The 27,500-nt window shown below is 38.7% G+C and overlaps 4 protein-coding genes and 1 long non-coding RNA gene across 8 annotated transcripts in view; 2 read left to right on the top strand and 3 right to left on the bottom strand.

The window, feature by feature from the left end:
• LOC113681252 (uncharacterized) overlaps positions 1 to 2,953 on the top strand; it is a 13,374-nt gene extending 10,421 nt beyond the window's left edge. For 2 of the 4 annotated variants that reach the window (XM_027198330.2, XM_089189690.1), the window contains exons 6-8: positions 63 to 287; positions 1,231 to 1,463; positions 2,386 to 2,953. In XM_027198330.2, the coding sequence (XP_027054131.2) occupies positions 63 to 287; positions 1,231 to 1,463; positions 2,386 to 2,661 (734 nt within the window). In that variant the 3' untranslated portion in view covers positions 2,662 to 2,953. Of the gene's footprint in view, positions 1 to 62; positions 288 to 1,206; positions 1,464 to 2,385 lie in introns of all 4 variants that reach the window. The other 2 variants (XM_027198328.2, XM_089189689.1) reach the window with 1 other exon arrangement.
• Positions 2,954 to 4,645: 1,692 nt separating this feature from the next.
• Positions 4,646 to 7,911, bottom strand: LOC113681260 (uncharacterized protein C22orf15). Its single transcript, XM_027198342.2, has 5 exons — positions 7,784 to 7,911; positions 7,580 to 7,666; positions 6,116 to 6,232; positions 5,611 to 5,685; positions 4,646 to 5,197 (listed from the first exon to the last, which is right to left on the bottom strand). The coding sequence occupies exons 1-5, from the start codon at positions 7,809 to 7,811 to the stop codon at positions 4,965 to 4,967; spliced, it is 540 nt and encodes a 179-aa protein (XP_027054143.1). The 5' UTR covers positions 7,812 to 7,911; the 3' UTR covers positions 4,646 to 4,964.
• Positions 7,912 to 8,512: 601 nt separating this feature from the next.
• Positions 8,513 to 18,265, bottom strand: LOC113681258 (uncharacterized). The gene is made up of 3 exons (XM_027198340.2): positions 17,530 to 18,265; positions 11,311 to 13,018; positions 8,513 to 10,538 (listed from the first exon to the last, which is right to left on the bottom strand). The coding sequence occupies exons 1-3, from the start codon at positions 17,551 to 17,553 to the stop codon at positions 8,950 to 8,952; spliced, it is 3,321 nt and encodes a 1,106-aa protein (XP_027054141.2). The 5' UTR covers positions 17,554 to 18,265; the 3' UTR covers positions 8,513 to 8,949.
• A 2,533-nt stretch (positions 18,266 to 20,798) lies between these two features.
• LOC149036447 (uncharacterized) lies at positions 20,799 to 21,546 on the bottom strand. The gene is made up of 2 exons (XR_016181773.1): positions 21,419 to 21,546; positions 20,799 to 21,098 (listed from the first exon to the last, which is right to left on the bottom strand). It is a non-coding gene; the product is annotated as an uncharacterized LOC149036447 (long non-coding RNA).
• Positions 21,547 to 23,897: 2,351 nt separating this feature from the next.
• Positions 23,898 to 24,239, top strand: LOC113681259 (uncharacterized). Its single transcript, XM_027198341.2, has one exon. The coding sequence runs from the start codon at positions 23,898 to 23,900 to the stop codon at positions 24,237 to 24,239; it is 342 nt and encodes a 113-aa protein (XP_027054142.2).
• Positions 24,240 to 27,500: the final 3,261 nt, after the last annotated feature.

The raw sequence follows: 27,500 nt of genomic DNA, 5'->3' as shown, positions 1-27,500 counted from the left end.
TCTGTTGCAAGTATAGACTCATTGAACTGAAGCACTTTTAAATCTTATCTTTGGTTTCTAAGATCGGCGAAGTAGCGGTGATTACAGCAGGCGGCACGAGAGAGACCGGGACCGAGCCAGAAACCGGGAAAGGGAAGGCAGAGGCGGTAGAGACTGGGGAAGAGACAGGCGGTATGATAGAGACCGTGATGGAGACCGCGATAGAAACAGAGAACGAGATCGTGACCGGAGTCGAGAGGACGAAAAAGTTGCTTCTCCTGGACAGGATAAGAAAACATTTGTTAAAGGTAACACCTCCAAGCCGTTTTCCGTAGTGCTGGTGTACTTGAACATAATCTGTTGTATTTTATCGGTTTCTTTTTTTTTTCGTGAATTAAAACTGTTAGGAATAAGAATTTAAGTGTATTTAAACCTATGTCCCCTAATGTGGCTGCGAAAACCGAGCCTGGCAAAGAACTGAGCAACGTTTTTTCATCCTGGATAATTTAAGCTGACTCAGTCCATCGTTTTAGTTTATCCTGAGCTCAGACTCCTCTGATTCCAGGTCAGCGATAAAGTTGGAGATCGATTCCTTACACATAGGGCTTTCAAGGTGGAGCGTTTCTTTCCTGGGATAAATAAACCTTATTTGATAATATAAGATAGGATACGCAAGGAGATTTTGTGAGTTGAGCAAAATATCTAATGATATTTAATTTTGAAACATCGAATAAGGGATCTGTTATTCTACTTTTATTTATTTTTTAGTATTTAAGCTTCTATTTTTCGGAATATAACCAACGACATTTCCTGTCAGTCGTATCTGTTGCATAAATTGCACTAAAAAAAACCAAAACAACGCCAACGAAACCATTTAAATGACCTTTATGTCCGTCCAAAACAGTTTATTTCAATTGATAGTTCGTCGCTTATAAAGTCGGGCCTAAGTGACGTAAAAAATCAACTTTGGATTTCTTTACTACCGTAATCGTGTTGCTGTGCTTTTCCTCCGTAATTTCGCCCTTTTCCACAGAGTATTACTGTCGCATGACCTTCGCAGACTTTGCGGGTATTGTTGCCTCAAGATGAAAAAATGGGGTAACAGCGAAGTAATCATAACAGAAATATTTGTAGTTGTTAAATCTTAAACTTAGTAAATTGAACTAAAACGTTGTTTTTGTTTCATTAGACGACCCTTACATAACATATCAACATTTTATTCTTCAGCGTCTGTTAACTGTTCATTTACAGCAACTTCGACTGGCCAACTGGAGACGTTACCACGCCCCGCGCGTCCGCTTACCTCAGAAGAGGTACAGGCCAAGCTGGCGGCCCATGCAGAGTCACTCAGGAAGCAAGCGCAAGATGCAGCCTCTATGCTAAACCTGCCCAGCTATCTGAACCCTTCTGTCGTGAATCCGCACCAATACGCCGTACAGGCACAGAAAAGAAAGCTATTGTGGAGTGGCAAAAAAACTACAGAGGTATTTCTGTCTATGTCGACTTCAACTAACTGAAGGTTTAAGGTTACGATATATCGCTTTGTTTTTTTTTTGTTTTTGCTTTTTTTGTTTGTTTGGTTTTTTTTTTGTGCCCTGGACAACTTTCATTAAATCGAAGGAAACCCTCACATTAGTCACATTAGAAGATAGAAAATTCGGTAGAAATGAAAGTAGACATTAACGAACCGGAACTAGAAAAGCGAGAATTTGAAACCATTTGAAAATTGGAATTTGAATTTGAAAAGATTTCAAGATGCATGAATAGTAATGTTTATCATTTGTTTTATTGGGCAGTGGAAAGGTTCGTCATGACATCATCTTTTACTGTTTGGTTTCCAACGTAAACTTACGCGTTTGCAAATTTAAAGCTATGGAACATGTTGTAATAGAGATTTGAACCTCAAGGCTAAAAGAGCTGGTCAGCCCGACCTATCTTTCTCTCTTACCAGGCATTATTTTACAAAAAAAATAATAATCTGTGAATGAGTGCTGATGTATTGGATAAGAAGACTGCTTTTGAGGTGTAACATTGTAAAACTGCTAATCTTACACGATTATTTCACTCAGCATAGCTGGCAGTCAAGCTACTTTTTTCAAAGGATTGTGTAGTCATATCATGCTAAGAAAAATAGGTATAAAGTATGCTGTAATCCTTAGCTGTAAAAGCTATTTCCTTTTACATTACCGAAAGCATCGTGCTCTTTGGAAAAAACAAGGACCTCTTTTCTGGTGGGGGGGGGGGGAGTTGAGTTTGAGGTAGAATTTGGCCAGGATCTTCAACATTTATACTTCTCTAAGTCGCAATTTCTAAGTCTTGTGTAGCATCTTTGTGTTATTAAGCTAAATACAGATGTAATGAAGTTTACTTGTTTCCACTTTTTTTTTTAATTTTTTTCTATAATAGGCTACTGCGAGTACCAGCAGCAGCGTGCCAAAATCCACAATGTGGAACAGCACGACGTTCAGTAATGACCAGGGAGGGGAGATGCAGGCGAAATTCCGGCGCTTGATGGGTATAAAAGGAGAAGGTAATGCCACCACGACGGGAGAGGTCACACAACCTCAGAACCAGAAACTAATGGATGACCTGGAGAAAGAGTTCGAACGATCGCGCGCATTTCAGTTATCAAGGGGGGCTGGTGGGAAGAGTGGAATCGGGCTTGGTTATTCAGGCACGTGACGTAGGCTCCATTTCTGCGGAGTACAGTTCAGCCATTTTCCAATACTCAAAGGAAAATTCCATGCTCACTTACAAAGAAGTTGAATCCCTATGATGGGCAAAAATGTAAGCAGTTATTTCCACATTTTGTAATTTTCGTGAGGATTCTTTTTATCTTGTTTTTGTAGTTTCTTGCAGCCGTAGTGGTCTATTTGTATAACTTAAAAAGATAAAAATGTTAAGTAAATATCCTTTAGTTGAATAACTGTACCATCAAGTGTTTCTCTTTGATTAAATTTGAGAAAGCACAAAACCGCTTGCTTGATACTTTGTGTATTTAGATGCAATCCGCGGATGAGGAATGTGGCATGTACCAATTCAGTTTGGGGCCGTATAACTCTAAGCTTTTGAGTTTTTATCCAGCGACAACCTGTGACAAACAAGTAGATCCGCAATGTGTACAAGTGTGGGACCCAGATTTAAAAAAATTGAATAAATAGAGGAACTTTCACGTAATTTTGCAAAAGCGATCAATGTAAAGAAATTTTAAACCTGATTTTGAATTTTGTCTGTGAGGACTGGACTTACAACGTGCTTGTAAGACTTTGGTTTCGTGCATTTATTATAATGTGCGCTTTCAGGCTCCAAGAAAGTATTCCAGGTGTTGAACAGCTGACAGTCTGTCATGTCTCTTGCATGATTTTCAATGGATTAGCCATTTTTGAGCCAAGTTCCACTTGATGTTTACGTAACGTGCATTGTACGCGCTTCTTTATAAACTTGTTTTGGCCGGGGAAATTGTCGTTATTCAAAACTCGTCAAATGAATTAATTATTCACCGAAGTGGAAGTGAGTGGTGGTGGATATTTAAATATCTACAACTTTCATCGACACTGCGGTGAATAAATGTCTTAGTACATACCACAGAGACAAAAAAGTTTGCAAAATGGACGGAAATTGAACTCTTGACGCAAGATTTTGTCTCGTCGGCTGCTCGGAGGTGAATAATGCTTGCTATTCACTTCCGAACCAGCCAATCAGCGCGTGCGAAGAGCACTATTCACTTGTGTGGTCTCAACTAAAAAGATCTTATCTAATCAGCTATTGATGCTGATTTTGATTATAGCCGTCTGCCTGCATTTCTACTCACAAGATCGCTTTTGTTTCCGCCTTTTTCACTTGTCTTGGTCAACATCGACTCGAATTCTGGGCATTTTTTGCCTCGCTAGGATAAAACCTTTACCTTTCGGAGGAGGCTAGATCTTGCTAAAAAAAAAAAGAAAAAGATTGAAATAAAAGCGTAAGGTCAAAGTTGGGTACTGTGCCTAATATTCCAACTCTCCGTCCAGACCTCCAACTCATCAGGAATGTAATATTGCATCTTTTGCTCTATTATGTTTGATTGGCTACAAGAAAGCAAGGGTATGTACTCTTTTCTTTAATAACTGTAATTAACGAATTCAAACTCTACATTGACCCTTCATAACTATTTAGTGTCTGTGATATGAAAGAAAATAAGCAATTGTTAACTTTGGCTAACATTTATGCTCCTGGAAAAGATAACCCAACCTTTCTGTCAAATTTTTTTCACCACCTCGCTGATTTCAAAAGCGAGAATATTGTTATAGGAAACGATTCCAATCTTGTGCTTGACCTAGAAAGGGTCCTCCATATAAAGATTAGATAAAGGACCTTTTGCAGGGCAGAGCTGTTTTAACCTCGCAAAAAACTATGTTGAAATTTCTTTAATTGCGAACTGTTGGGCTGTTTTTTTAACTGTTTCTGAACGTAAAGCTGTACGAGGATATTTGGCTCTTCGTTTTTTTTCATAAGACCTTAAAAGCTTCTGAAAAGCTAGAGCAACGTGTTTGAACTGATGCCGTACGACTACTGACAGATGTTAGTAATGAGAGAACTATGTTGAAATTTCTTTAATTGCGAACTGTTGGGCTGTTTTTTTATCTGTTTCTGAACGTAAAGCTGTGCGAGGATATTTGGCTCTTCGTTTTTTTTCATAAGACCTTAAAAGCTTCTGAAAAGCTAGAGCAACGTGTTTGAACTGATGCCGTACGACTACTGACAGATGTTAGTAATGAGCATGAAAAAACGTTTTAAACTGCTTTCAGAAACCATCAAAATTCCCTTGATCCAACCAAGTTGACCCGGGTCAATCCTTTCAAATATCTGATGAAATAACTCGGTTAACACTCCAGTGAGTTTAAATAACCCTCATAGAACCAAATATTTTTTAAAGATGTTTCGTGATTAACAACAAGTTATTGTTTCATAAACTTGTACTTTCAAAACGAAGCACTGGTGATGCTTCAAGTTTTGGAAACTTTCCTTTGGCGCAATTTCCCAGGTGGGGAAGGAGTGGGGCCAAGAGTTTTATTTTCCCCTCTAGAGTTAGTATTGGATTCTGATCGGTTGCGTCCTGCACTTGGCATACCACCGCGAAGCTTTCGTATTTTTGCAACATTGTTCCAGAGCGACTCCTTCCTTTGTCCAGATTTAGGTTTGGAATCAGTACAGGACTTCGATAACGTCTCTAAGCGAGCTGTGGAGAGGGCAGCCATTTAACATTATAACTCAACCATTAATCTTCGTGCGATTAAATGGGCTACTTTATGTCGAGTGGTTGCAAGCAATAACACCCGTCTGCATGGATATCTGTCCTCCGGTTACTTCCGTCGAAAGGAAGCAAAGCCATCGGAAAAAAGCCAGCTCAAGACCAGAGATTGGTTTGCGTTCTTTCATTCTATCATAAAGGAAACCTGAAAAACTATCTAATGATCTTTTCGCTGATCAGGCTTCCTCAGTACTGATTTTCTGAAGACTCACCAACACCTCCCTTTGACGACTTTAACCCACAGTTCTATTATACTCCAAGGGAGAAGGATCCCAAGAACAAAACAAGTGGGGACCTTAGTTTCGACCAGGGCACTTGTTCAGTTAACTCAGTTTACCCACCAAGAAGTTTAGGGTTTGATCTTTCCAGATCATTCAACAGTGCTGTGTACGTCGTAGGCTGATCACCTTGGCCTTCTGTAGAAAGTATATACACGAAACAAAACAAAACAAAACAAAAGATAAAAGAAAACAACCAAAAAGTAAGCAAAACAGGATTATTATTTGCATGAATAAATTTTACCTGAAATAAGCAGCTTATCTTATTATAAATGGAATTCCCTTTACGTCAATATCCAAACTTATGAACTCCACGTTATCTCGACTATGGTTCATTCCCTTTTCAGTGGACTTGTGTCATTGTGCCCCCCCTCCTCACCCCCACCCTATCCTTAATTATAACCCGGTATTTCAATCAACCGGTATTTGAAAGCCCCTAGTATCTCAAACATCCAGGATCTCAAGCACACCACATCCCGCGGAAGCTCATACCATTTTCCTGCACTCCAATACGTCACTTCGATCTCTTTTTAGGTTTTTGGTTATACGGGTCAGTCTCACAACTTACTTTCAACTTTGATGAGAACAAACACTTCCCTTCCTTTCAGGAATCTGTGAGCGTACTGAGTTGGGAATTCGTTTAGATTTTTTATTTCACCATCTTCATCGGATAAGTCCACCGTTACTGCCAAAGGGTCAAGATGAAAGAATGAACTGTTTGTGAAGTTTATAAAGAATACCACCCTCTCTTAAGGGAGGATTTGTTATGAACGAACTATTGTATGGTTACTTATAAATTTTAAATGAAAGCATCTTTCTTCACAACCCTACAGATTGCTCCTTTATGAATCCTCTTTGTCTTATCCCACAATTTCAAGCCAATGATTCACAAAACGGGCGGTCTTGTGAAAAGAACAATCAGATATGTGTAAGCCACTCGGTCGCCTAGCAACTTGGTCTATTTGTTTCAAAACACGAAAATCATTCTTTGGAATTCTTGCTTGATAAAACAATTATGTCAACGAGCTTACATTTAGTTTAGATCGTATAAACTGAGTTGACCAATTATCTTCGTAAAGTGTGTAAGGAAAGTAAAGGCGGTAACGTCTTACGAACAATCTTTTGGGATTTTGACCGACATCGAGTAAAACCGATTCTCGCTTTGATCGCAGTAATGAAAAGTTTAAGATAAATCTGTACAATTTCTACGAGGAATTTTTGAGTGAAGACCATCACATTTCACTCAACTCATGGTTATGTGCAAAAACGTCGCTCATGTCTCATCGACAATTTTAGGTCACAGCTGTCTGAGCGATGCGATAAAATTTTTTTCCAGATGGTGACAAATGTTTAATTAAAAACTAGACGTCTCAGTGACACCATTTTCAAGAAAATCATAATGAAGATAGGGAGAAGACTTCACAGAGTTGAGTGAATGAACATAAGACATCAAACAAAAATATCAGAACATAGAGTCAGTTTGAACTTTCAAGTTTGGGATTAGCCTGCGTAAAAAAATTACACAACTGGTTACAAACACCAAAGGAAAGGCTTCCGCAGTCGGCAAAGACTTCAAGAATGAACACAATAGCCAAATTCCTGCGAACGTTGAAAATTAGTCAATTTTACGTTCTTGCTGAGAGTAAAAACAAGTTGACGAGAAATTCTTTATACGAAAGCTACTTCTGAGTTCCGGATTTACGATGTAACGTGTAGTCTGACTCCGTTTGTGCTGTTTTTCTTTTTTGATGGTTAATGTTAATTCCTGCAAATCTGCTTAGTTTTTCCGTTATCGAAGAATAAGTATTTGCATGTCTTTGCCGCTTACGCAAATCTCTGTTAATCAAGAGTCTCCAGATAATAAATTATTATTCTCCAATTGCTCCTCTGATAACGTATGTTTAGATTTCTGTTGGTAAGTTGCAAGGTGAAGCGGTAGTCATTGTGTTTGTATGCGACACGATTAACTAGCTTTACATTTCTTGAAAACAAGGAAACCTAACTCAAAGAAAAATGTAATTGGTTCTCCTACTTCCTTTTTGACAACCGCATCTTCTTCTCAGGTTATCCAGTAAATTGACGGTAACACAATTCGGATTAAACAACTCTTCTTCATTATCTGCCAGAATCGATCAGAAACAAGTAGTTAAGTACGACATAGCAAGCGCCTTCACCAGCAACTCAGCTTGGAAAAAAAACCTTCTAGATCAAACACTCATTTAGATTGATAGCTTACCACCAAATTTAACGGTTATAAATGACATGGGATACGATAGCTCTGCTAGTTCATTAGTCACTCAATCCTTTCCTTCGCCGTTGTTTAAATAAACGAAGCAAGGTTCTTAGTGCCTTTTGATAACACTTCCCACGGGAATAAAACAGATAGTCAATTTGCTTGACAACAGAAGAAAGAGAAAGGACCCCGCAGCAAAAAGCATCCTCATAAAGTCTGTTTTGAATTCAAAAGATAATGAGGCGTTTCTTTTGAGGTATCCTTACCGCCTTTAAAATCGATACTGGCGGCGTAATTGTTAGATCCTACCAGCATAAACGGCCCCATAGATGGGTCCGCGGATTTCACTAGTAATCTCAAAGGCTGGGACAAAGAAGAGGAATTGAGTTTAACCCTTCAAAAAACAGAGCCGAATTAAGAATAGGTAAACATGACTTTTTCACTATATTGAAGGATTTTTTGGAAGGAGCCGTTGCTCCATTCTCAGCTTAGCTCTGGAGTATTTTGAGGCTATCTAGTTGCTTTCCTCTCAGGGTCACTTCTTTGAGCAATCTGTATAATTTAAGGCGGACTGGTCTGTGGTTCGAGATGTCGAGGTCAAACCCCCCTTCCCTTGGAAGACGGACTTCTGTATAACGACTAGATGGGGACGCTCCGTCATGAAGGGACAGTGAAACTTTATAGTTTATAGTGACTTTCTTCAATGGGAATGCACGAAGACTCAAGACCCAATTATCTCCATGTTAAGTTTATCTTCTTTAAAGTGTCCTTTACAATTCTTAAAAATTTTCTTTTTTGTTACGTGCCCATAAAAACGTTGTTTTTTCAATCTTAAGTCCAAATATCACAATCTTAAAAGTTGCCAAAAATTAGCAAAATCATCCGAACCTGATCTGTTTGATTTTACATTTCAAGTGACTCTTTTGATGTTCTATGGTATGAGTCTTTCCTACATCAATTGACTAGCAATTGGTGCACAGCCACAACGGAGGAAAATTGCTACTCGTCGAGCGGACAAATACCGAGGTTAAAATCTTAAAACTCCAGTTAATCCCAATCCCAATTTCCCCGCTCATACATCTTAGAGACCTCAGAAACTTTTCTTCCCTACCCGAGATAAAAGCTTCCTCGTGTAAAAAAGAAACAGATTATCATTACACTTATTTACATCACTGTCTATTAGAGTCGTACTTCTTCAATTCGACTTTGAATGCCTCGATTTCTTTTTTCCTCGCAGCAATTCCGGCATGCAACGCGCCTTCCTCTTGAGCAGCAGCAGTGACTTCTCTCCAGTTCTCCTGGAGTTCTTCCAACAACTTTCGTTTACGTTCCTCTAAATCGCTTTTTCGCCGCTGCACTTGAGCCAACGCGTTTTTATTATCAGCTAATTCTCTTTGTGACTGGGTCAACTTCGTTTGCACAGAGTCGCGCAAAGACTTCACGAGGCCCGGCATCCTCATGATTACAGACAAAATAGAAGAATCCATATTCCTGTTCTTGGACACATTGTTTGCGTCGGGGTCGGAAGCCAATGTTATATTGTTTTCCGTTCTACCATTGACTGACGAGGAAGCCCTAGTATCCACATCTTGTATCGCAGGCGGAGACAAAGTAGGGATCATACTCTTTACTTTTCCAGGTACAAATTTGGTAGCAGTGAGAGATGGGACATCAGCCAGCACTTCAGAAAAACCAGAAGAGTCGTTAACTTCATCGGGGCTTTCTCTTGAAGGTTCCGCCGAAAAACCGTCTTCTGGGGGCTCCTCCTTGACTAGAACTTGAACACCAGTGCTCAAAGAGCTCTCCATAGGGTGGAAAAGGGTGGCTGGTGGCGAGTTCATGGCTGATAATTCTGGTGGGGCTTTTCTCTCAGGAGTCGGTGGTGACTCCTCTACAGGGTTATCGCAAGCCTCTTTGGCGGAAGTCTCCTGGTTGCGTGGGCGAAGAATTTCCGCCATTTCGTAGGAGCAAAGATCCTCGGCGAGATCCGAAGGAGTTTTTCCATCTGCATTTACTGTCGCCTGGAGGGTGGCCATAATGTCTGGTTCGATGTTCCGCAGTAGGTTCTTTATAACACGATGACCAACTCCGTGTCGACAAGCTAAAATATGCAAGAAGTTTTCTCGACTACCGTTAGTTTTCAAAAGAAGGTCTCGCACATCCTCTGACGTCAGCTTGTCAGATCTCCTCAAACGGTTTAACTCTTTCACTAAATGTTCAAAATAACCTTCGAAGGTGTTCATTCTCTCCAGGTCTCCCGTACTATCGAGTATCACCTTTGCCAAGCAATGAAACGGCGAGTCTCCCTCTTTGTTACAAACAGTTATTATACTGGGCAGACTGTCGGTTAATATTCTCAACGTCTTGGAAAACACTTTTAGTATTGCCTTGCTAGGGCTTTTCTTTCGAATTAAGGCTTGATGAAGAGAGAAAAGCATTCGATGCAATCCTGTTTCTCCGGTGCGTGCAGATTTAACACCCAAATCAAATTCTTTCATGGCGGCTAGTTTCTCTAACACTTTGAATTTGCCCAATACACAGACCCAGTGCACCAAGGGGTACTTGAAGGAATCAACCGGGTCGGGTAGGTCAGCATTGGCGCGAACGTCTGAAAACTTTCCCAGTTGATTAACGTACTCTTTGACTTGTTTTATGAAGGAGTCGACGGAACGGTAATTGGAGGATTTCAAGAGACCCAAAAGGAGCCTATCGTGTTGTACATTACAGTTCTTCCCGCAAAACGGCGTATGCTTTAGTCCTGTATCAACAAAAATAAATGTAAATATGGAGCAATATTCAAGACTTGACCCAAACGTGCTCCGTTTTATTAACTGAATGGGTGGAACACGCTTCGACGGACTAATAAGAACTTCATTATCTTCCAAGAAACTGGCATCTTATCTACTGCTAAGTCAATAACAGAACAATAAAAAAACCCAAATGATTTTTTACGCAAATCAGCTTCGAGAAACTTGCTTACAATAAGACTTTGTGGTTAGAACGTTGCTTCTTTGCTTTTCCAGTAAATTTACAAATCACTCGAAGTGCAATTTTCCCCATTGTTTCTCTGGTAGGTCCTGTTTTCATTGTAAGCATAATTACAGTCAAAAATGTATTGAGTAATACCGCACAAATTCACGCTCGTTTTCATTTAAGCGATGGTTGAGGGGATAAAACGAGTGGCCTCGCCCTGTATTCGGTAGCTTTACACGAAGGAATTGATATCTTTCCCTAAACAAAGTATCAGAAGCCCTGTATATCATAACATTTGGGGAGCAACAGTAGAATCCAGGGCGGAAGGAAAACGAAAGGAGAATACAATTTTGAAGTAAACAACAACAACAAAAAACCTCAGGTATCGACGCGACTCTTAATAGGAATATCAATGTTTACCTCGCGTCGCCGTACTACTCCTTTCTTGTGCTTCACGTACACAACGTGAAAAAACACGGCGAAAGTAAAAAAAAAAAGAACAAAGAAACAAAGAACAAAGACGAAGAAAGAGGAACGAACATATCGATATCACTTACCTGCTTCCTCCAAATCTACATCAGTTTCCACTAGGTTTTTTCCTTCCTTTTCTCCTTGTTTAAGGTCATCATCTTTATTGATTTCAACCACCATATCTTCTTCATCCTCTTCTTCGTCTTCTTGCCCAGCAGATTCAAGGTTATCATCTGAGTCATCGTCAGGGGCTACCCAGTCTGCATCCTCTTTGTAATCGCTGTCTGAATCTGACGACAAATCAGCACACACTCTCTTCTTTCTAGGACCCTTAGCCCTGCTGGATCCTGGAGCTTTCCTCTTTTGAGTGACATTATTAATGCTATTTGAAAGACTGACAAAAGAGTTGCGCTCGCCACGAGTGGGATCAGCTTCCAGTGCACCAGATGCACGAGACAAATCATCAACAGTGACAGCATTAACCAGATCCATCGAATCGGCAGGGGGTGACACGATGTACTTAGGAACAACAGAAGGCTTTTCTGGTGTTATATTCTTTTCATTTGAAACATGATAAAGCTGAGGAAATGGCTCGAGTGGTCTTTTGGTTGGCGCACTACAATCGTTCTCCACAGAAGATGGCAGAGGTTCACATGAACTCATTTTGAAATCTGCTGCGTGTAACTCTCTATCACTGATGATTGGCACTTCAGGTTGTTCTGCACATGACACACCTAATGCACCTTTAACAACTGAACCCAAATGATTGGGAGCTGCTTTAGAGTTTCGATTCTCCTTGTCGCTAGATGTGGCATTTAAACTCGAGGAGGGTTTAGGCACCGTTATTAGAGTTTCCTTATTGTTTTGTTGGGAAGCCTTAGCTGCGGCAAGAGAGTTCTTTGGTTTACTGGAGACAACCTTTTTTAAAGTGTTTATGACCACATCCGGTGCTCCAAGAGCCTTGAGCATTTTTATAGACCTTTTCTGTACAGCAATCTGCCGAGGTGTCTCACCAAGACTGTTTCTGACTTTAGAAATCTTCTCACCAAATTCGCTGAAATTTGCAAAAAAGTATGTCAGTGTGTCAGTGGACATTTCATCCGATACCATAAGATGAAGGAAAGTATCGCCTTCCTTGTTTACCGCTAATAATATTTCTTCTTCTTTCTCAGGTGGAAACTTCTCACTCTCCTTGATCTTTACCAAGAGAACTTCCAAATATTTTCTAGAAAGCGAATCTTCACAACACCGTTTGGCACAGAAATGCAATATGGTATTGTCGTTACTTGATTCTCTCTCAAACAAGCTTTCTGGGCTGTACTTCATGAAGATATCTATAACATTTCCAAACATATTTCCGAGCTTTTCTCTGGAGCTCTTGGGATGCATACTACTACTTAGATGCTGAACCATAGAAAACAGTGGCCCCTCCTTGTTCCTTCCGACGTTTACCTTGAGCTCAAAGCCTTTTTCACGAACCAGATACTCCAGGTGTTTGTATTGTCCAAAAATGCACGCCCAGTGTATTAATGGAAATTGGAGTTGATCATTTTTATCGGGGATGCAACCATCACGAATCCACCTTGTTTTAATAAACTTATCTAGAATGTTTTTGAAGTCAGATTTTTCAATGTCATTGCCCTGATTTGAACATTTGAAAAGTGATAAGATCAACTCATGATGCTTGCCAGAGTATGAGCATCCTGCTGACCTGGGGCACAGTGGCGTACAATTGTTGGGTGGCCAAACATTTCCTGTAGAAGACTGCATTCTTCTGGTCGCAGTGCTTGGTGTCTATGCAGATAAAAAACAAAAATTAACATATAAATATAATTCTCTTAGCTAAAAAAAAGAGATGCATGCATTTCCAATGGGCAACAATTATACCACATACCACTATAATAAAAAAAATTATCTTCCAATTGATTTTTTATTGTTTCCTAAGCTAAAATAAATAAAACAGAATTTGATAATCTCTTGAGTAATTATTAACCTTATTGTGTCAATAACAAAATGCTCACAAATGATTGGTTCTCAGCAATCCATATTTGTGACATATTTGGCTGTTTAATTCTTTTAATTCTATCTGTCCAATTACAGACACTTAAACAGGCCAAATCAGACAGCAAGCAGCCAATACAAATTAAGTACCAGTACCTTAAACAATCAGGTGACAAAACTCAACTACCTAGCCAATGCTAGCCAAACAAAATGGAGAGGAATTCTTAAGTGAGCTGGTTGAAAGGTTCACATTGAAAACAAACAAGGACAAAATATAGTGGCTCAAGGACTATTTTTTAGCCTCAGTGATGAAAGTGTATGCTTATGCTAAATTTTTCACTCCCAAGTTTCTGGCATTTTGTTATTGACACAATTCATTGGTAATCTGACTCTGTGTCATACAATTCTGGAGTGATCATGTTCGTGATTTCAAATTAGCCCCACACAGTGCACTCAGCAAATTAGAAATCACTCACCCAATTACCACCTCAATTGTACTCCACTCAATCCTATTACCACTACTACTACAAAGTCAAGAGTTATGTTAGGTCAAGTTTAAAACTACTGCAAGTAAACCAAGCAAAATGTCAAGCCTTCGATGTGGCAAAATGGAGATGCTCAAATACGAGATGACAATACCATACATACTTTAGTGTAACAGAATCTTGATCCATGCACATATGGATCCATAACCACCAATAATGAATTCAAGCAGCCTTATCATGAAGAAAACACCACCCACTAGCAAAGGGGAAACTTAGTTGTGAATAAGTTGTCTAAAGAGTTCTGCCACCCAATTGACAACCTCATTAATTGTGGTTGCAAGCCATTGCCATCCTCATGTTCAGATAATTACACATCATTACTGCATTATCTTAAAAGCCCACATTGTAGAACAGTGTGGAGTTTCAGTATGCTGCAAAGCCTGGGTTTGTGAGAGAACTAGATTTCTAGAGGTGGATAAGATAATAACTGGTCATAAAAAAGATGGTCTGTATTGGTATATTGGACTACAGTTCGCTATTTGGAGCTGCAGGGACAGGAAGACAACATTCACCCCTTTGACTGTGTAGATGCAATTTCCAAAAAGCCCCCTACCTCAAGAGTCTCAGAGAGTTGGCCATAGTTATTTGGAGGAGAGATATGATCCACCATTGAAAAGCAAATATGATGTTGTGACACTAACAATAGCACAAGATTTCAAAGAGAACTCTATTTTTTTTAATTGTCTTCAAACACTCCAAAGATTTAGTAACAGATGTCTGCATTTTGAATCTTTCCCAAGAATCTGGTTGCTTTCTTATGAAGAAACAAAGTCTCCTTTCCATCTTATTCATCTCTTGCTTATTTGATTCAATAATCAGGGGGAAACAAAAGAAGGCAATCTAGGTTTAAATAATGGTGCTTTTGTGATTACCAGGGCAGTAGCTCTTAATGATGTATTATATCATATTATATGATATATTTCACAGGTCCTACAAGTGACTGTGGACTTTAGAGGGAAATCATGGCCCATTTCAAAAGCTTCCAAACAAACTTTGAAACATTTTTTTCAAGTATCTGTCACAATCTCACACCTGTTTTCAAAATGGAGAAACCACAACACTAAAGCCTTTCCAAAAGGTTAATGTTTAGGAGGTTTTGTCTAACAGAGCTAAAACTGAAATAGCCCTTGTTATTTTGGAGTTTTTATGATGTCACTTGAAAACCAAGGATCGTAACTGTTGATTTAAAACAAATGTGACTATCAACTACAAACATAGGCAGGTGATGCATTACAGCTGTTTTATCACTTGTGAACTACCCTCTAGGTGTGCTGACATATGAGACAAACTGTAGAAATATACAAATAAAATAACTGGAAAACTGCATAATAAAACTTTATATAATAATTTTTAAATGGATCTTTAAGTCTGAAAAGTCCCAAAAAGTGAATGGAAATGTTAACACACTTCTGTGTGAAGGTTTTTTCCCTCTGGTGACCAACCAAAATGTCCTTTTTAGAGAATTGTTCAAGACTGCTGGCTTCTAACATATGAAAGGCCAAGATGAGGAGAAGAAATGCAGGGAATTCGTATTATCTATAATTACCAATCAGTGTAAGGAACAAGATATCAACAGAGATGCAACATGGCGAAAAGGTAAGCACTTTTAAATGAAAAATATTATGACACTGACCAATTATTACAAATCTGATTCTACTACTACAGACCTTTACAAAGTGAAACTACTACAACACAGCTCCCACTACCGTAAGGCAAGAGTCACATTTTATTTATTCAAATGACTGATATATATATCCTTCTTCTCTCCAGAAAAATAACTGCTGTCCACTTTCAGTAAACCTCATCTACCATTGAATTAATTTGATGTATTTGCAAACAACATGGAGACTTTTTTATAATGAAAACAACATTAGAAAATGAGAACAATGGTATTTATTGGGAAGAACTTCACAGTGTGGAAGTCTTGGGAAGAACACTTTCCCTTTCATCTAAAGCATTTCCCATGTCCCAAGGACCTTAATCTAGGCAAACTCTTAGTTCTGTTTCTTTCCCTGGGAACACAACATCCCTGTTATGATGTCTCCTAATATTTGCTTACGTAATACAATGGCCCACTTCCAAGTTTATCATGAACATTGACGATACTACACATGTTATGTATCTACAATACAGTTACAATTTCAGTATTTGATATCTCAAGTTTGTATTCCATTAATTGCAGCAACCATGTGCAGTAAATCTAAACCAGACCCACTTTACTCAAGCATAAAACCAGTTTGCTTGAGAAATATTAGCACAGCTTTGCCACAATTACACCACCCAACCACTTGTACACCAAGAAACAAGTCAACTATATTGATATAAGCCACACATTAAACACAGACCTTAATACAGTGTATCAGTTTTTCACGCTGAAGCTAAGGTGTTTCAGTACAAATCTTAGCGAAAGCAAAGCTATCATGATGTGCAATATAAGTCCAGGTCTTTTGTTAAAGCCAGTCCAAGTTTAGCTGAATTGCTGGCTGCCAGTTTACTTATTAACAAATCTGCATGAATTCTCTTCTTGCAATGATGTAGAAATGTTTAATTTAGCTGAAAAATACTCGGTCATTCTGCCAGCTCAGTTCGAAGTGATAAAAGAGACAGGGAACCCTCACAGGTTTTGAAATTGTTTCACTTTATAGAACACAGACAGAAGAGAAAACAAGTTAAACTTATTTTCCAAAATTACTTTTCTCGCTCATTAGGACTTCATTACTTCTGCAAAAGGTTTAAAATCTGGTCTCCAAATTCCAAGATACTGCTATGAAAGTTGTGTTCTCTACTATCACTTTGGATCAAAGTTAAATGCGAAAAAGTTCCAGTTAGAAAGAATTTTTTTCCAAAATTATAGTGTGATAATTCAAAGTCTTAATTGAAAACTCCTCTAGGGTTATACTTTTAACATCATTTTCTGGTGGTATGAATCTAGACAATAGACATATATCTCAAATGCATACAAATGCTTCTAAGGCAAGTGCTGAAAACAGTTCATATGACCAAATTATTAATAGACCATGTCAAAAAGTTTTACATGCCCTCATCATAATAAGTACTGGGCATCCCCCACTGACCATACCTTGCAGAATAAAACTTTTATTTACCCAACAACACCAAGCATTGTCCTCGCTCACTTTGGTTATTACTAGCTGAACCTGTATAAAGTGGTCAGCCTGTATTAAGTGGTCAGTTGTCAAAGTCCTGAGTTTGTTTCCCCTTAATCACTTTTCACCTCTATTGATTGGCCACCTTATTTTAGAACCACTCAAATAAAACTAGAAATAATCTTTCCATTAAAATTTGATCCATGTTTCTCTCCCAAAATCAATGTTGGAAGTATTTTTGAGAGAGTTTTTATACATTAAGTGGTCAACTATGGCATAAAATGGCATTTTCATCGCATTTTTATATATTACTCCTCCTCTGTGAAACCTGTGCAAAGCGGTCAACCTGCATTAGGTGGCCAACTAATACAGGTTTAAATGTACTAACATTAAGTCGCGCAAATCGCGATGGGAATCACTAAATACAGATTGTCTTCGACCTCATTTGTATTAAACAAGCTTTCCGCTCTGAATGTTTATAGTGAGGGTTGGCCAACCTCAGGCTTTCATAATTCTCTTTTAACTAACTGTTATGAACTGATCGTACATTGCTTATTCAGTAACATTCGTGCAAAACTAAACTGAAGTTCTTTTCTTTGAAGTCCATGAGCTGAATGCATTCAAGTGAACATCTGCCGATTAAATAGGATCTTACCTTTGTTGCGTTCTTGGACGCCATTCACAATAACTGATGATCGCAAATAAAACCGACAGGGATTTCAAAAATCTTTCCAGAAATCTTGATAGTAGGAGAAAACGCTGACAATATCACAATGTGTAATTGAGCTCGTTCCACAATGCACTCTCCCTTCATTGAATGTAAAAGATGTCACGTGATTAGAAATGTGTACTACAACGAAACAACAATTCGCCTCGCACGTGGTTCATTGTCAAACGCAATGCCTCGATACCTCACTGTTACTGTGCATACCTTTGATAGACAACATAGGATTTTATGTTGACAAGTCTTAACTGTCTCATCGGAATGAAAATGAGAAGAGATCCAGGCTATTTCAATGCAGCTTGGTACACGCAAAGATTTGTAGTGCCCACTTTCGATGTGAAGATTTGGTCGATCCAGCTACTAAAAAACGCCGACGGAAAAAAGGAGCAGTTCCTTCTATCTTTGCTTAGACAAAAGATACGAATAAGAGAGAAAAGATACAAGATAATTTAGCCAGAGGCAAGGTGGAGAAAGAAAGGTTATTAGAAGTAGACGCACAGATACTGCGTCCGAAGGTATTACAAAGTTCTATGAGGCCGGTCTATTTCAGACAAGCAGATTATTTTAAGGTCTGGATTCCCTGGATACTCTTAAAGCGATACTACTCACTGTGGAATTGCTGAAAGAGGATGCTATCATGGCAGACAAGGGCTTTAATATCGCAGATAAAATGGAGAAGCTTGGTCTGTGTTTAAATATTCCTCCCTTCATATTTTGATGAGGGTAATGAGCTCAAAACAAAGACAATTAACATACTAAGGATTTATATTGAGAAATTATTTTTTTCTCAGTTCGTGAGCGGGCGGTATTCTACAAATCCTACCATCTGATTGGTTCCGAGAGCGGGCAGTATTCTTCCCATTCGGCCCGCTCACAGCGGGCGGTATCCGATCCTTTGCGTGATGATATTACATCAATTGCGTCGTTGCAACTTTTCATTTACTTATCGTGTAAACTTTTCACTTTTTACGGTAAATATTAATTTCGGCGTGGACTCAAACCACAGCGAGAGCGTGTTTTATTACCCTGATGAGGTAGAAAAGTTCAGTGACAAAGAAAATATCGGTTCGCAACATAAAGAAAACCAACAAAAGGCTCAGTTTACGATAGCTAGTGTGCAAAAGTATATTTTAACACAACGTCCAGAAAACACGGTGAAAAAAACAGAATACGACCTACACGTTTGGAAAAGATTCTTTCTTGACTCCGGATCTGGTGGTCCGGGTTCGAGCCCTGGCCCCCGGGGTCATTGTGTTGTGTTCTTGGGCAAGACACTTTACTCTCACAGTGCTTCTCTTCACCCAGGTGTACAAATGGGTACCAGCAAATGTACTGGGGGTAACATTGCGATGGAATAGCATCTCATCCAGGGGGGAGTAGCAATACTCCTAGCCGCTTCATGCTAAGAAAACCGGAGTCAAGCACCGGCCCCATGGGCCACTTGGGATCGTATAAAGGCTCTTTACTTTTATTATTCACGTAGAGTGTGTCGTCGGGGATAGACAATTTTCTCACAGGTGCCTAAATTCACAAGACGTATTTGACCAGTTAAGGATGGTACACCTCTACACCTACGGTCTTTTGGTATCAATGTATTCATTGTTGGTATTTCACACCCTATCCTACCCTACAATGTCCCCATTGTAATTGTGCATTACGTCAGCTTGTTAATGAAGAACGAATGGGTATCTCCTAACTCACATCACATCTGTATAAAAGTAAAGCACAAGGTCAATATGTTCCAACCCGGGGTCTTCTTTGGCATATCGATGACACTTTAGACACCATAGAGAATGAAGCAGACGACGACGATCTGAGACGTATGTTAAAAGAAGATTACACACTACCTCCTAACGAAGACGATCCCGAGTATGTAGAAAAGAGAAATCGTGTCATGGATGCATTGATGGATTTGTTGTGATGGAGCTCCCAATACTACTAAAGAATTGACCTATCGCAGTTAAGCCTGTCCACACCGTGAGATATAGATGAGAGTAAAAAGACAGGTCGTGTCTTGTTACATCAGATTTTGGGATGGGAAGAAAGCCCATTTGAAGAGGTAAGACATCGCATGGTCTCGTGTGTCCAAGATTACCACGATATCTGGATGTTTTTAAATGTTTCACGCGAAGTCTTTAAACGACCAGATGACATTCCTAAACGCCACCATGGGGATCCTACAGGTCGCGAAGATTACGAGTGGTTTTGTGAAGAAGTGATTCACGAAACCATTTTGGATAAAATGCAACATTTTGCGTCACCCGTGGAAGCTCATGGGTAAATGAGTATATTTACACGCTGGTTTGATTTCGGCCGTTTGGGAAAGAGGATCCAAGAATGGGGTCATGAGTTTGAGGATGCCATGAAAGCCTACGACAGTTGGAAAAATTGTGAGAAAAGTGTGCCTCAATTGGTGGGTGAGATTCAAGCCATGACAACCGTCAAACATTCATCACGTTGGTATGTTTTTACCTTGAATCTCAATTCAAGGTAAAAACAGGAGAGAGAATTTCTATGGTCACAAATCTAAGTACCGTCTTGGATGCACATGTCTAAAAGGGGCAAGAAAACACGACGCCGTCGCATAAGAAACCTGTTTCGTGTGTTAAAAGTGTTTATAGAAGATGGGAGGATCTTCGCATGGTAAAAAAGTGCGTCGCCTTAAGCGCAAGATTCGTCAGCAAGCATTCTCAAACTCATTAATAATTCATGCTGAGAAAACAAAGGAAATTACAACCGTGAAGGAGGTTTGGATATGTGATCTTAATTATCATAAAATCTGGTGAACTTTCGCTTTGATTTTCTCCAAGAATTATTAATGGTTTGAGAAGCTATATCAAACATTCGAAAGGGTGTTTCATCCGATATCCAAACACCTTGAAGTTGGTTAAAAAAAACTCGGCTGCGCCTCGTTTTCTCAACCACTTCTCGGTGTTTGGATATCGGATGAAACACTCTTCCTCGTGTTTGATATATTACTTGAAACATGCACAAGATGTGGAAAGGTATCAGAAAGAAATTCAGGAGTTTAAATTACGGGAGAGACATCATGACATTATATTCCGCGATGCTTTGCGACACATTTACCACCCCTATGGAAACGAACGATGTATTTACTATACTAACTGGGATAAAGAAATGGCAGACGGCTTTTTTTCCTGCATTTCACGAGTTAGATCATAGATAAGACAACAAACATGTAAAAACCATGGTAAAGTTTATTTTTATACAAATGGAGTACAATAAAAATGAAAAATGTTATGACTGTTTCTGTTGGGAATGGTATCTAACCATGTACAATTCTCTAGATGTGGTGGTACCTCTTGATAGGGGACAAAATTGAAACAGATAATGTTCATGACATTATAAACGTAATTGACATTCATAAAAAAATCAAAATGGTTTAAAAGGACCAGAATTTCATCCTCGGGATCTTGATGATATAAAAAGACCCATAGCGTTGATAAAAATTTGTAGTAATCCATAAAGGGATACTCAATCTGAAAAAGTTGAAAAAAATCTAGCGTTACAAAAAGGATAATTGAGGAATACAATCAAGAAAAAATATGTATGACCTTATGAGTATCTCTGTGGTAATTGGTGGTTAACCATATATAATCATAATGAATTATAATATATATAATATATTATATATATATATATATAATATATATAATATATATATATAGGTGGCGCTACATCTTCATCATACTCGACGAAACCAAAACTTATTCAGGGTATAATATTATAAATATGGGTGACAATCATAAAAAACCTAAACTGATTAAAAAGGACACAGATTTCATCTTGGATATCATACCACCATAATAATGATTTAAATGTTTCCAAAAAATCCACAATGTCCTCCCATGGAAATTCTGTTTAAAAATAAATTGTATAAAAATTAATTTCATGGTCATTGCTTGACCACATAATGGCTAACCATTCATATGGGTATAACTCTCCTTCTTGCATATCATGAAAACAATCTAAAAATTGTCTTATGTTATATAGTGAAACTACACGATTAAAAAAATCTACATCTTGAAATTGTATAGCTATATTGATACCGTCTACTCTTAAAACCATTTTTAAATAACTAAAGAACCAATAGATGACATCTCTGTCTGCATAGTTTTGATGTATCTAAGAAAGAGAAATACCATATAAATGAATATGAAAAAGCTGGCCAAAAATGTAGGTTCGAAGGTGAAAGCTATAAAACAGAAAATAAACGAACTTGCATAAATAAATTGCTATGACAGTACACTTGGTCTAAGCGTCTTGTTTCCAAGATACCTGCATGTATTCCTAATCTATGTCTAATGATCGTTTTTCCAAAGAGAACATCAAAAAGAAATTGATAACAAAAATGTGAGGAGATTGATGATGGGCTTGGAAAAAACTCGTTTGAAATTCCCTACAAAAAGATATTTGAATTACATAACATTCCATTCTACATCTTCTAATGATTAAAGCTTGAAAAAGACTTAAGAGCGAATCTTGAAAATAACCTCTATCAGTCACATAGAGTGCACATAAAGTATAATTAGTCACCTAGAGTGCACATAAAGATTACTTAAAATAGTAATTCATGGGAACCGATCTGAAAACATAAAAGAGCTGATATATGGCCTAGCTGCAAATCTTTTGGACTAGTGTTACAAAGCATACTGTATACGGAACTAACTACCAACTCAGATAGCCCAGTTAAAGGGTTTAATTTCTGTTTATTTAATGAAACGATGCTGTTAACTTTGGGATAACTAAAGGTTGAGATGATGATTCTAAGGTCGGAAACAACAATATTAAGAACCTTTATTTTTGCGACCATAAATTGTAAAAAAAAAACTAAATCATAAACACGATGATAATCAACTGGTTACCCTCTGTTTGGACTCCAAACCAGTCTCTGTTCTCTGTCAAATGCGAGATTTTGGATGTGGAGTTGGAGGAGGGTCGACGGTCAGGAAAATTGACGGCAATAAGGTGAATTTTGTACTCTTTTGTACATTTTGCACTGGTTTCCTAATTTGTATCATAGCTAAAGCAAATTTATGGCCCAGCCACAAATCTTCCAGTGTTACAAAGCATACTGTATACCAGGGGCGTAGCGTCCATATGCGCAAGTACGCCCGTAGAAAAAAAATCTTTATTCCCTTATAGCATTCGTTACAGTTACCATAAAAATAGGATCGATTTTTAAATTTCGAATTATAATGGTGTGTGTGTTTGTTTTTCCAGTACCTTTTCATTAGTCCATAAACGACAAGAAACGTTACTTGGCTTCCTAGACTTGTTAACTCTCTAGTTATTTTAGGAAGCCAACACCCTTTTAGCTTTAATTGTTATTTGATGTAAATGTATTCTTTACTAAATATAAGGGCTAATAAAGTTATTGTTGTCGTAAAGTAATGGTGGTGAAAACGAAAGAAAAAATTCTACCCTCTGCGGTCCTCGCCTTTCCCCAATCCCCTGTCCAGGGTTATTTTTTAAGGACAATTTACCCCTAAATGCTGTGTGGCTCCAGAAATAATTGCACTCAACTCAGATCAGGAATATATATATGCAAATGCAACTGAAGTCATTGACTGTGTAAAGCCTGAAAACCCCAAGAAACAATTAGAGATACGCGGAAATAGTTGGAAATGGCATTTTCGAGACCCTAAATTTCAAAATTTTCTGGGGGAGCATGCCCCCAGACCCCCCTGGTTTGGGGCGCCTTTGGCGCTCCCAATTTCCACGCTGTGAACACCTTCAAAACCTCACGCTACGCCCCTTTATACGGAACTTATAATACAAATGGCTCAAAGCTCGAAAAGTTAAAGAGTTTAGAGAAGACAAATTTAGAGACTAATATGCGTAACTTTTCTACTTTTTTAAAATTTCTGATAACGATTCTTATGAATTTTAGATAAATACAGGTTGAGATAATGATTATAAGGACAGAAACAACAATACCAAGAACATTTATTCTCATGACCATAGATCAACTAACAATTATAGTTTCCCATGGAAAAAGAAATCCTTTTCAAATGTTGGACAAGTGTGGGATAACTTGAATTTGTTTGTATGATGAATATTACAGAAGTAATGAAGAAATTTTTAAAATTTTTTTCCAGGCCACTTTTAATTATGGTGCACAATACTAGAGTGATTATAAAGAATACAACCTTCCCGTAGGGGAGACTGGGTTCGACGGACAAGAAACAAAGCTGCCCACTTACTGGAACACATCCTTCCCCAAGATCTGTCGCGGTATGAAGATCTGACATCAACTTAGGTACATTGTCATCAGCATGCAGACCGACTCTTTGTACTCACTGATCGCTGATGGGCAATACCGCGTCACCTCATTGAGTCGTGACGCGTGGAAGGCGTTAATTGGCTCACAAGCCTCTTTACAGTACTACTGCAACAAGGAAGGGTTCAATGCCGTTTGTAGTTGGAGCAAACATTCTAAAGTCAGAATTGGTATTGTTGGCAACAAATATGATGACTGCGGTGCGTGTGACTCAAGGATTGGATTTGGCACAAGAGGATACCCCGATGACCTGAACACATGTTGCAATGTGGCTAAGTGGTATCCAGATAACGGAGACAAATACATCAAGGTTGTGGGATGCATCTTGATACAATGATACCACAATTTGAAAAAAGTCCAATAAAAATTTAAGCATGGATATGGCAGTGATTCACTTTAGTTGCCTCGAGTTTCGGATATCTCATATACTCGGTGTGGACGAATGTCAATCTCACTGGTTCTACTATGGAGACTTCTATTGCTTAAATTTGTTAAGAAAGATGCACAAAGAAAGACGCCAAATGATGTATAGATTCAGTCGAGTCACAAAGCGGAGCTCGAGTTAGCTCAGTAATTGTTATTGCATATTGCTTTGTTGGAACTATTCACAGGCAAATGTTGAGTTTATTTAAGACAATTTAAGGACCAGGGGGGAGGGAGGAAGAAAAGTGTAGAATAAAGGGTTTTTTTTTCTATAAGTTAAAGGTCCAGCTTTCGCATTCTCAGTTAATAACAAATAACAAGGATGCCCTTGCTAGGTTCGGTGTACCGTGGATTTGAGAGTGACATGATAATTAGATTTTGTTGGAAAGTGACAGCATAAGGAGATAGTCCATGGGCCAGGGCCTCAACGATGGCCTTTCAGTACCACTCAGGGGTCAAATCCTACAATTACTCTAGTTTAATATTATGTGTGATAGCAGTGTCCAATGAGTAGCTGAACAGGTATTATCACGTGATAAAGTGACGTCACTCCTTTCTGGCAGAACTTGATCGACTTTTAATCGACCGCAAAGTTCTAGGGGAAGCTTAGTCGATTCAGTACAAACTGAAAGTCGATTTGATACAAGTCGATTCAAGACAAATTGAATTCGACTCGATACATCTTCACAATCGATTCGATACATCGACAGATTCCATTTGAGACGACTTCAGCAGGTTGATCCCAGTCCATTTTTGGTCGATCTTACAGATATGTTTACATTACAACAATTTAATTGTCGCTATTTCAAAGAAAACAAAACTAGAAGGAGACGTTAATGAATTAACCTATGACATTAGCGAAAGAACCTATGATGATAAGTTAGTCAACTGAAACGTTAGTGAACCCGCCTAAACCGTTAGCGAACTGTGTCGTTACCGAAACGACTGCAATTCCCTCAGTGGTAGTTTTGCAGAAAAAGCTTGGTTAAACTAAAAAACAAATACCTTCGCCTGAATGCTCTGCCGGGCGCCCAAATACATCATGTAGATAGGTGTTCGTTTTGAAGAACCCCATAAGAAAGCGTTGTAGACGTTTATACAACAAAGCATAACGAACAATGTCATGTGTTTTGCGGCCTGACTAAGCGTTTTGGCAAACGTTTTCCTTTTGCAGTTAAGGCTACTTTTCTACAACACCAGGACCTAAACGAAGTCGGGGTAGATAAACACGAAAAAATGAACTAGGAAATTATCTAGCCATCTTGACCACACAAGTAGGCTAATAACGGATATCTCGTTATTTGTATTTTGACTCGTCCTACGGGCTCGTCAAAATACGGCACAACTCATAAAAATACTCAGCGATACTACACAACAAAACGTCTAACAAGACATATTTATTTAAATTATTTAAAAAATATTAAAGTTACTCTTATGGAATGGACTCAAGTTATAGTATTATTATAGTTACAGGTTACATTACGAATGAGATGACGTATAATTTCAACTATGCGGTTTACTCCTTAACTTGTTATTTATGTTGCTCCTTGAATTAGCTCTCTGAGCCACCCCTCAAGGGAGCACTAGCCTTTACTGCGAACTGCAGGCCCCTTGGCCTGTGAACAGGCCTACGGGGAGCTGGTCATTACGTTGGTTCCTAATAAACCTGCGAAGTGATGAATCAATAGGTGCGGTTACACGCAGCACGGTAAATGGCATTTCCCGTGGTAAATTTTACCACGGTACATCACATTCGGGTTTCCTTATACCGTGGTTCCAGCGGTTACACGCGAATGGCGATTTCCCAACGTAAAACAAATGTCACGCAAATGTGGTGTGAAAGGATCTTGACTTCGTTTGTTTACATTCGCTGAGCCAGAACCTGAGGAACCCGACGGGCTCTCACTGTGAAAAGGACTTTCATCGTGACTAGTAAATACATTAGGGTGAAACTGCTGACATTGCTGATAACCAGGATAGATTGCTAGGCCGGACGGTCCAGGTTGATGTTCGTTAGATTCTTGTGTCTGGTATCGCTGCAGGCGGTGTGTGCACTCCGATTGCGTTGCATTGTGGTAGCTTCATTTTCAATATGGCGGTGAAAGCGACAGAATTCGGCAGATTTTGACTGAACATTCCGTAAAAGTTAGGCTGTTCCTTTTTCCTTTCACCATAGGCAAATGTAATTAGATTTATTCTGAATGTGTAAAAGTATTTTTTGTTCGTATTTGTCGGGTATTCTATGGTTCTCAAGGACAAACGCGATCACTGTTTTTTTGTATGTAATTTGAGACCGGATTTCAAGAAGGTCAAATTTGATGTACGTCCTAGTTTGGAGCCTTTCAAAGATTTGGATGGCTGCTTTGATCCTTCTTTAACAGCTCTGACTAAACGCTCTCAAACGCTCTCCAACGTTACATGTGTTTCTCGCATTTTAAGTGCGGGTGTTTGAGATCGAGTATGGCCGACAAAAGACTTATTGTTGCGTTACACACCGTTACTATTATATACTCAATTGTGTTGTAAATCTACTTTCCTGAGTAAAAGGAAATAACTTATCGCGAGTGTTGTATGGTAAATCTACTATCTTGATCATTGAATGAAGGACAGTTGAATTTGAGCCATGAACGGAATCACTTGACCAATGAATAACTCTACAATGCGCACGGCGACACACCAGGTAAGCCGGAAAGCAAAAGGTAGTCGATCGTTAAACGGTGTTGATTGCTTGAGCGACTTCTGCCATTCGCTTGCGCTTTTAAATCTTCTAACCTGAAAGCTTAGCTGTTATTAGGATATCCTTTAATGACTTCCGTTTACGATGTGATATTAGGGGTTAGTTTTAAGGTGTCATTTCCCCATCTGTATGTTCTTGAGGTTTGGCAAAGCCGGATGAGATTGTGTTACAAAAAGTAATATTTTCATGTGTGCGCGCTACTTTTTTTTTTTAAGTATCAGTCTCTCCCGCAGAATATAACTCCAAAGATACGTTTGTCAAAACCTTATTCTAGGTATTCTATATTCTTTAAGCATATTTGAAACTCTGTACGTTTTTTAATAAACGTTGAGCGTTACGAATTTAGTGTTAGGAGGTGTAAGGCTTCTCCTTTCGCGAATCCCGTATTCACGCCTTTAAGTGTATGACATGGAAAATAGTTCGTGTATTAGAAGGTCG

The sequence above is a fragment of the Pocillopora damicornis genome, chromosome 12, assembly GCF_964200805.1.
Source record: "Pocillopora damicornis chromosome 12, jaPocDami1.2, whole genome shotgun sequence".
Taxonomy (NCBI): domain Eukaryota; kingdom Metazoa; phylum Cnidaria; class Anthozoa; order Scleractinia; family Pocilloporidae; genus Pocillopora; species Pocillopora damicornis.
The sequence above is the reverse complement of the archived record's forward strand: the minus strand, read 5'-3'. Positions and strand labels throughout refer to the sequence as shown.

Bases quoted from the DNA above. Each gene is read 5' to 3' on its own strand.
- LOC113681260 (XM_027198342.2), bottom strand. From the start codon at position 7,811: ATGTCATTTATAACCGTTAAATTTGGTG. The intron at 5,686-6,115 runs GTAAGTTGTGAG...TACTTTCTACAG, and splicing joins TGTTCTCATCAAAGTTGAAA to AAGGCCAAGGTGATCAGCCT. The intron at 5,198-5,610 runs GTGGGTAAACTG...CCCTCTCCACAG, and splicing joins ATCAAACCCTAAACTTCTTG to CTCGCTTAGAGACGTTATCG.
- LOC113681258 (XM_027198340.2), bottom strand. From the start codon at position 17,553: ATGGCGTCCAAGAACGCAACAAAG. The intron at 13,019-17,529 runs GTAAGATCCTAT...TTATCTGCATAG, and splicing joins CGTCCAAGAACGCAACAAAG to ACACCAAGCACTGCGACCAG. The intron at 10,539-11,310 runs GTAAGTGATATC...TTGTTGATACAG, and splicing joins TGTAGATTTGGAGGAAGCAG to GACTAAAGCATACGCCGTTT.
- LOC113681259 (XM_027198341.2), top strand. From the start codon at position 23,898: ATGCAGACCGACTCTTTGTACTCACTGATCGCTGATGGGCAATACCGC.